This window comes from Pungitius pungitius, chromosome 16 (assembly GCF_949316345.1).
Source record: "Pungitius pungitius chromosome 16, fPunPun2.1, whole genome shotgun sequence".
Taxonomy (NCBI): domain Eukaryota; kingdom Metazoa; phylum Chordata; class Actinopteri; order Perciformes; family Gasterosteidae; genus Pungitius; species Pungitius pungitius.
The window spans coordinates 7,756,317-7,765,474 of NC_084915.1; the positions used below are offsets into that span (position 1 = coordinate 7,756,317).

The 9,158-nt window shown below is 39.5% G+C and overlaps 1 protein-coding gene across 1 annotated transcript; it reads left to right on the forward strand.

The window, feature by feature from the left end:
- Positions 1-1,073: 1,073 nt before the first annotated feature.
- On the forward strand, positions 1,074-6,605 carry hrh2b (histamine receptor H2b). The gene is made up of 3 exons (XM_037467659.2): positions 1,074-1,151; positions 4,366-5,182; positions 5,416-6,605. Exons 2-3 carry the CDS (start codon positions 4,562-4,564, stop codon positions 5,893-5,895), a joined length of 1,101 nt encoding a protein of 366 aa, XP_037323556.2. The 5' UTR covers positions 1,074-1,151; positions 4,366-4,561; the 3' UTR covers positions 5,896-6,605.
- The last annotated feature ends 2,553 nt before the right edge of the window (positions 6,606-9,158 follow it).

The window sequence follows — 9,158 nt, forward strand, 5'->3', positions numbered from 1 at the left end:
AGCCCCTTGCTATTTCTAGTTGAACAAATATTCTGACCCGCCTCTCTGATTCTCAGGCTTTCTCCCTCTTCCTAACTGCCAGAATTTATGGCTCCCTCTTGGATTGATAACATTAACATATCAACAAACACGCTAATCTTCCGCTCTTAACCATTGTTTTAGAATGCAATTACAGTACCATTAAAAGGGTATTTCTTTGTTAAATGTGGATATAGCTTGATATTGATACGTTTGTGTGTGTGTGTGTGCGCGTGGGTACTATGCATAGGTTTTCAGTGCTAGATACACTGTATACAATATGGCTGCCTGGAGGGTAGAATTTAGAGCACAGCCTCTCTTGGTTGAAGTAAATCCTAAAGTAAACAGCCACGACAGGCCAGTTAATCAAAAGGGTGAACCGGTACATTTGAATGCCATAGAAATACTAAAGAACTTATAAAAAACACGATGCTATCACAAAAAAGCAAATAAAGCACTAAAGATCCTAACTACGCCCTCGCAGACCTGCTTGCATCTTTTTTGAGTTGCGGTATTATTAAAACGTCAGTGGTTATGTGATTGCTTGACTGTTTTACTGTTTGTATTTTAGCAACGTATTTTTTCCAAAGTTAACTTCCAAAAGTTTCAATGTCTACAAGTGTTATAATGTTGTTATAAGGGTGCTTTAGCCCATTGTATCCTCTCCACATGCCGAGCCTTTAGACAATTCTTACATACAAAGACAGCAACTTTCTGAGCAAGAGCATTTCAATTGAATTGGCTCTGGGTCACCTCGCAGGCACTAAAACCAAACCATGCATTTCTTAAGCAAAATATAAAGGCCACACGACACACAATGATGACATGATGGAAAAAAATATACTTTTGAGCGTCTTTAAATTTGAAAATACTCCCGTTGCAAGAGAAAAGCTCTTGTGAAAGCTAAATTGTGAACGGATGCAGTAGAGGGGGTTAAAGTGCATATATGGCCGTCATTTGTGTGTCGGCACAGAGACGGGGAGGGGAGAGAGGGAGAGAAGGAGAGGGGGAGGAGATAAAGAGAGAGAAAGAAATAAGTTCACTCACAAGCAGGATCAAGGATGCAGAGGAGAGTACTCATGATCTTGGAAAAAGGTTTGGATCAGACCGACATTTAAGACGAACCATGTGAGGTGAGTCGGCACAGTTTGAGAAATTTGATTTAGCTGATAACAGAGGGCCTGTAGGTTTCTGCATAGTCTTGAGACAATGTACATCTTTTGGATGTGTTATTTAACAGCTTGTGGTTTGTTGTTCTGCATAAGAAAAGTATGGTAATGTTTGCCACCCATTTAAACCACTTTAATCCTGTGTGGAGCTGCATGATTGAACACTGTGACCCGTTCATATAATTACCACCAATCACAAGGGTCATGTTCAAGTCAGATACAGACCCATTAAGTTCATGCCTCTGATTGGATCTTCTGCTACCTGTGAAAACAGCACATCCTGGGTTGGCTAATGGAATAAAAATGTCTTTCCTTCAGTTTTTATTGGATCGAAATGTAATAAGCTTACTAAGAGATGACCATTCAACAATACAAATGTTCACAAATAATATATATCCTTAGGCGTGACTAAAAACCAAAGGATACCACACAGCTTCAAGCAGTTTCCCTTTTCACATTTTGTGGTTGATCCATATTGTTTGCCTACATTGTGTTATACAATTGTTGTCTCACACTGTTGACTCATCTACCTCATGGGCTGGACTTAATATTTTACCATAATTAATGTGTTCCATGATGCAGGGTTCTTTATATTAATCAACCTGAAAGGGATTTTCTTTCTCTGTTGTTTATCTAACCCTTGTGAGCTGACATTTACCTCTATTGTATCCATCAGCTGCCAAACAGAAACATGATGTCACCCAAAAGGATAGTAGCGCACATACATATATCTTTTTTTGCCCTTTCTCTTTCACTGTCTGGTGATAAGGCAGATCAATAATGCAATCAATTGTAAAATGATCTCAGGCTTTCAGTATGGCACTATGGAGTTGTTGTTCTCCTGTTACCTCAGTCAGAAAGGAGGCACAATGAAAGTGGAGTCAAACATGGATGGTTTTTGACTTTAGTGGCGAAGCCTGGTCCACGTTGCACCAAACGGGAGCAGCAGGCAGACGCCGCTCGATCTAAACTCAGTCAGTGGTGAACAAACAAAGTCACCATGGAAACAATTACCGTGTGTTACAGTGTTTATCCCAGGGGGATTCTATTGCTAATATTGAAAACATTAAATTATCTGAATGGCATAGCTGACTTTAAGAGACCAATAGCTTGAGGAAACAAAATACAAGGGAGATGAGCTAGGTTGTGCACGGTCTAATTTCTAAAATTTCTGTTAGCCTTTCTCAAAATTTATAATTTTCGGAATGAAACCACATCTCATCTTTAGCAACATGTCTGGGAACGTCATTGTCAATAAAAACTGGTATAGTGGATATCATAGAACGTCATTGTCATTAAAAACTTGTATAGTGGATATCATAGAACGTCATTGTCAATAAAAACTCGTATAGTGGATATCATAGCCTTGACACAACGTTTGTAGCAATGACAGTGAAATTCTTATTACATACACAATTGATTTTTGGTTTTCCTTTTGGAGTATTTGGTCTCTTAACACTGTGAAGTGTGTGCTACGTGTGTAGGAGCCTGACACCAATATATAAACGTGAATGTCCGAGTGTAGAGCCCTTATTTGGTTAGTCCAATTTTGGGTTACTGTAGAAACGAGTCCCTGAAGATCTGAGGATAACCTGTTCGATATGTAGAAATAAACACAGTGATTCGTATGTTTGGGTTTATATGCCCTAAAGAAAATATTACTTATGAAATTGATATTCTATTTCTCCCTTAGTCACGCTAACAACACACTGTTCCTTTAACATATTGCATTATGAGTTTATTTTTGTGGATACATTCACTAGGCTCAGTCTATTAGATTAGGAAATGATGTCTGAGGGGGTTGTTATAAGGAAAATAATAATAAAACTACATCTTCTGGTTCTATTTTAATCATACTTCATCAAATAGGTTTGACTACCTTCCTAATTTCCTCCAACCTAACGTTACATCCGCTGTTCTTTTCATTGTCAATGTAAACACTCATGCTATCTGTCACTATAGTAGGGATGATATTGTGTTTGTAAAAGCCAGAATATGGTGGCTGTCGTAGTCATAAATCAAGAGATAAAGCAGTCTAATGACCCTGGTAATCCATACGTTCTTATGATTCTAGGTAATGCAAATATGACGTATTCTTTCCTGAGCTAAACATAAATGAGAAAACATATTATTTTGTTCAACAGGTATCAGCAAGTTGGAGTTACTTAGACGCTATTGTCTGTGTGTGCTCATTTATGTTATTTAGCCTCATACAGCAAATACAATACCAAACTTATTTCACTATCATTGTGCTGATGCCTGTCCTCTGTTATCATCAAACAGCTCTAACTCTCTCTATTCAATTTTCCCATTTTTAGGGGAACAGTTCCCCAATCTCAACATGTGTCCATACCAAAGCATTCTCTGTATCTCTCTCTGTGCTGCTCATTCATGTGCATTACTTGTTTAATGTACACCCCGAGGCCAGCCTTAACCCTGCAGAGAACACAACCTATTCCAATCCGTATCGTCAAATCCACTGAGATGAAAAATGTCCGCTAATGTCGTAAAATTAGGTTTTTCCATTCTACGAGGATGGAAATGTTGTGTAAAGACAACAATATACATCGTAATATGCATCATGATAATGTGGCTGACAGGAGAATGGGTTTTACTTCCTTTAGTATTTTGATATAATTAACAGCTGGTGTGTTAAACAGAGTCACATGAACAGAACATCTGTGCTGCATTGAGGATGTTGATTTAATCACCTTGTGTGTGCCTAGCAACTTTATGGAGTTTAGATGTAGATGATTATGTGTACATAAGATAGAGGAATGTGTTGCACAGTTTGTGAACGCTGATAGGAGTATACATGGTGATGTTTTAAAGTGGCCCCCTGGTATTGCAGTGCTCTGCTTATTTGTTTTGTTTCTTTTTAAATGGGATGGAAGTAGGTCTGTGAACAGTTATTTTTACCTGTCTTGTTAGCACACATTTTGCATTAAAAAGTGTATTTGAATGAAAATGTATTAGTGCTCATTTAAGAGATGTCATTAAAGCCATGTTACTCAGGCAATATGTACTCTACCATTTTATTTGCTATTTACTGATTGATTTTGCCCTTACTTTATCACACATGTGTTACTTTGTTAGATAACACAAAGCTGAAATTCTGTCTTTTACTCCTTTAAAACACACAAATCAAGTAAAAAACGCTGTTCTTGTCCTTCCCCAGGGGAACCGTTCACGCCACTGGCCCTGTGAAAAGGAGAGATGGCTAGGAAGAGCTTTGTGTGCGATCACCTCCTGTACATGACCGCCTTCATGCAAAGGAGCCATGCCAAGTCTTGTCTGATGTGAAAGTGACCTGGCAGTGGATTTCCCACCCTAAGATAACAACAGCACACCCAGTGCCCGAGGAGAAGGTCACCATGATCTCTACCGCTCTGCGCTTGTTGGTTCTGGTGTCTTTTATCACTCTGACCATCGGCGGCAACGTGATGGTGTGTTTGGCCGTGGGGCTCAGTCGCCGACTGTGGCGCGTGTCTAACTGCTTTGTGGTGTCGCTGGCCGTGACGGATCTCCTGCTGGGCCTGCTGGTGATGCCATTGTCTGCCGCCGTGGAGCTGCGCAGCGGACACTGGCCCCTCGGCGGAGCTCTCTGCAACGTCTACATCTCACTGGATGTCATGCTGTGCGCGTCCTCCATACTGACCCTGATGGCCATCAGCGTGGACCGATACCTGGCCATTTCAGCTCCCCTCAGCTACTCCAGGAGGGTTACCCCCGTGAGGGTGACACTGGCCATGATCGCCATCTGGGCCGTGTCACTAGCGGTGTCCTTTGTGCCCATCCACCTGGGCTGGAACACGGCGGACTACAGAGTGCAGCACATGGACTGGGGAATGGGGGATGATGTCAAGGAGGGACTCTACTGCCAGTTTGAGTGGAGAAACAACTATGTTCTCATTTATACCTTTGGCTCGTTTTACCTGCCCCTGCTGCTTATGTGTGGAATGTATCTTTGCATATTCAGGGTGGCACGAGAACAGGTATGTGTTTATTTCATTTTGCAGAACACGCAGGGGTGGGACATAAAAGGTCGTCGTTTACGGCACTGTTACTTTTAAAACAACGACTAAATAGGATTTCCAATTAGTGAGTGGTGCATGTTAAAGAGTAACATGTTCTTGTTGCTGGAATCAAATGCTTTCATCATCAGATGAGCGATTGAGCTAATCTCATTTTAAATCTCTCTAACCTTTTCCCAACTGACCTTTTTTAGGTGCGGCGAATTCGTGCTGCCACGCCGTCATTTGCACGCACGGCATCAACTGCAGCCATCGCCCGGGAGCACAAAGCGACAGTGACCCTGGCAGCTGTGCTGGGGGCCTTTGTCATCTGCTGGTTCCCCTACTTCACCCTCTTCACCTGCATGGCCATAAAGAGAAAGACTAACCCCCCCAACACACTTAACTCTGTTGTCCTGTGGATGGGCTACTTTAACTCAGCTCTTAACCCCATCCTGTATCCGGCCTTCAACAGGGACTTCCGCAGGGCATATGGAGAGCTGCTTCGCTGCAGAGGACTGTCACACAGAATACTGAGGCTTACTCGTCTGTCTGTGCATAAACAAATGACCTGGACTAATGGACAAAGGGTTTCTCAACCCTCTGAGAAGCATGCAGACATGGTTGATGAAGAAACCAAGGGGAAAAAACTCACTCTACGCGGGATAAATGGTATCCCTGATGTGCCATGGTGAAAGGCCATGGACGTGCAGAGAATATACAATTTGTGTAAATCTAAAGGTACAACATAATCAATAAATACAAAGCTTTTTTTGTGAGAGTACAAAAGCAGTTTGTGAAGCAATTCCAATGTGCATGTGCTAATAACAATGAGTTAAATTCACAGTGCTAATGCCAGCTTATTGGTCAGGTTTATTTAGCATACAGCAGTGGAAGTCAAAGTAAAGATCAACTAGAGCCGAGTGAGAGGAATTAATGGCTGACTAATTAAGTTTCGTAGCGAGCTGAATGGAGACAAAGGTGGTTAAAGGTTTGCACATTATTTATCTTTTCTCCCCTCAACACCGCCAGTGAAAGTGAATAAATGACCAGCATGGGTATTTGATATGTAACTGGACAGATGTGACAAAGTGTATTGTAGTATTTGTGCATAGCTGCTACACACAAACTTCCAATTATAAAGAGGACCATTTGCATTAAAGAAGACACATGATTCACAGTGAAGCTGCTGCTAAGACTTCTGATTTATTTGTGGGACTACTGTACAAGCACCGCCTCACATTGACTTACTAATGAATTGACATCAAACGTTTAAATAGCTTGGTATTATAACCCAATTAAATATTTACTCAGAAGGATGACAAAATAAGTGCAATGTCAATGTAGTCAGCTTGAACAAGACTTGAAGGGAAAACAATGTTTTTTTTAATAATTAAGCAACTAAATCTTCGTCATTCATGAGCAGAAAATTAAATTTTAATTTTTTATGTATTCAACAAACCTATTATATATTATTATTTTGTTATAATAATGAAATGAACCAGTAAATAATGTTAAATTGATACACTGCAAATGGCCTTTTAATATATTTCACACACTGTACTTAATCCTATTGGGATGAATCCATGACCTCAAACTCACACTCGAGGTGATGCTGCTGCGGGGAAGAAAGTACATTTATAAGTACTATAAGTTATTTATAAGTTCAAGATATAAGTCTGTGTCCTTAAACTATAATCTATCTATCTACATGCTGTATTTAATACTGTTTACTATAATTCATGCATGCTACATAAATCATTACACATGTATGAAATATGTGATATAATGCATCTCTGGTTATAAAAAACATATATATAAGAATTTACAATAATCACCAAAATAGTCTAACAATATGATCTAACTGACTTTATTGAATTTTTATTATTAATTTAACACAAATGTCCAAACTGAGTTGGAAGACGCACAATGCCTCTGTGTGCGTCATTGTGTGCTTTATGAAATTATATTGCTGGTTAGGAAGTGTGTTAATTCAAAATTGTGCTTGCCTAAGCCCTGGTGACCGTGCAATCTACCGGGATCTGACAAGTCTCTCTTGAATATTGTTGTTATCTCTGTTTACTCTTACATTACCATTCTTATCTCTATCTTTATTGAGCAAAGATTAATAAAATCCCACCTGCTGTACAACAAGCAGAATTTTTTCCCAATGCAATATATATTGTTTTGGTGGTTGTCTGTGTGCAAACAGCTATTTATTTGCTTTGCAGAAGTACAGACAGTTCACCCAGATATGTAATACAGTGTTTGCAGTGTTTCAGAATGTGATCCAACAGAAGGGATGAATTGTGCTTTTAGGGTACCGTATCTGTGTCCGCTGTGACTGCAAAGAGAATCCTTTTTGAACTCTTTATAACATTATTTTAGATTAAAACAAACATGGAGAAGTCTGTCATTCTGATCAATGTGATTACAATATGAGGCATTGCACACCAGAAAGGAGAAACAGCATCTCAAAACAACAACATCCATGTTGTGGGCCAACTCAAAAGAAAAAGTAGTGACCAAGAGATAAGTTATGAATCCTGACATAAGATCTGCCAAGCTATGTAAAGGGAGATTAATTAATTAACTTGCTTAAATTGAGGAAACAAGGAGGTAAATGGTTCCATGCCGAAGACATTCATGTCTCTTCTACAGCTTAGAACACTTCCGTTGTGTAATTACTTTAACTCACAATATTTTCTGCAGTAGGATAACCCACCATTAGCCAAGCAATGATCGCTGGTTCCACACTGTCATGGAGTAATTCTATCTCCTCTTATTTTAATGTGAGGAGTCCTGTGGGCAAATCCATGTGGCTACAAATAAATAACTTATGTTAATGTTTAAATTCCTGGGACTGCCAACCATGGTTGTTCTATTTTTTTAGTCTTCTATATTTTTTAATCAAAATTCATTGTGGAAATCAGTTTGGCATTGTATAACACAGGTGACCGATACTCGTAGGGGACTCCCACGTTGTATATCCATAAGCGTTGTTTTTTTAGGATTTAGGGTCGGTTTTGACTATGAAAACAAATACATTTTTCCTAAGGTTAACTCCGAACAACGTCAACGCGTGTGTGTGTGTGTGTGTGTGTGCGTGTGTGTGTGTGTGTGTGCGTGTCACTGTTATAAGTAACCTAACACAATTGCAATATACAGTTGAGCACGGTACATAGTCCAAATGCAAGCAAACACCTGATCAACTTTTAATGTTTTCATAAGCAACTGCTTTGCCTTTGTGTCCCATTGTGACAGAATAAATGCGCCTGGTGTCATGTGTCTCTATGAGGTAAACAACAGCCTTCATCTTTGCGGACAGGGCAGTAATCACTCTGTCCAACAGATGGCACAATAAACCCGTTTTTACTCTGTAAACGAAATATAGTTTTTTCAACGATTCCCTAAAATATACACTGATGACATTATAATTCACAAGACAGCACCTGTGCTCTTGTGGAAGTATGAATGAAAGGGATGCACTGACCGTTAGAGATATATTTAATTAATTTGTCATTAAAAAGGTCATTCAACTAATGAAAAAACCTTTATACATGTTACTGTTACTGTTATTGGTCGAGAGAATCAGCTTTGCGTTTGGGTGTAGTTAAATTAGCAAAAAACCCAGGGTTTCTTGTCCTGAATGTAATTGTGCATTGCGAAGGTGGAAGGGTTATATTCCAGTGTCTTTTCTCTGTAGATCAAGCAGAAAGAGGTGACGTAAGAAAACAAGGAAAGGAAGCAAAAATATCATTATTTAGGATTTTTGTGTGTTCTATATTTGTACGTTTAATTATTCCTTCTTACTGTAATGCGATGGGAGCGCTTCAACAACCTCATACACTATGCAACTGAGTGGGAGGTAAGGTGGGCGGTGAGGTGCGAAGTATTAAAAACGATTCCTTGTTGTTATCCTTCTCTAATCTTCTGAGCTTGCATTGTGCGATTGTAA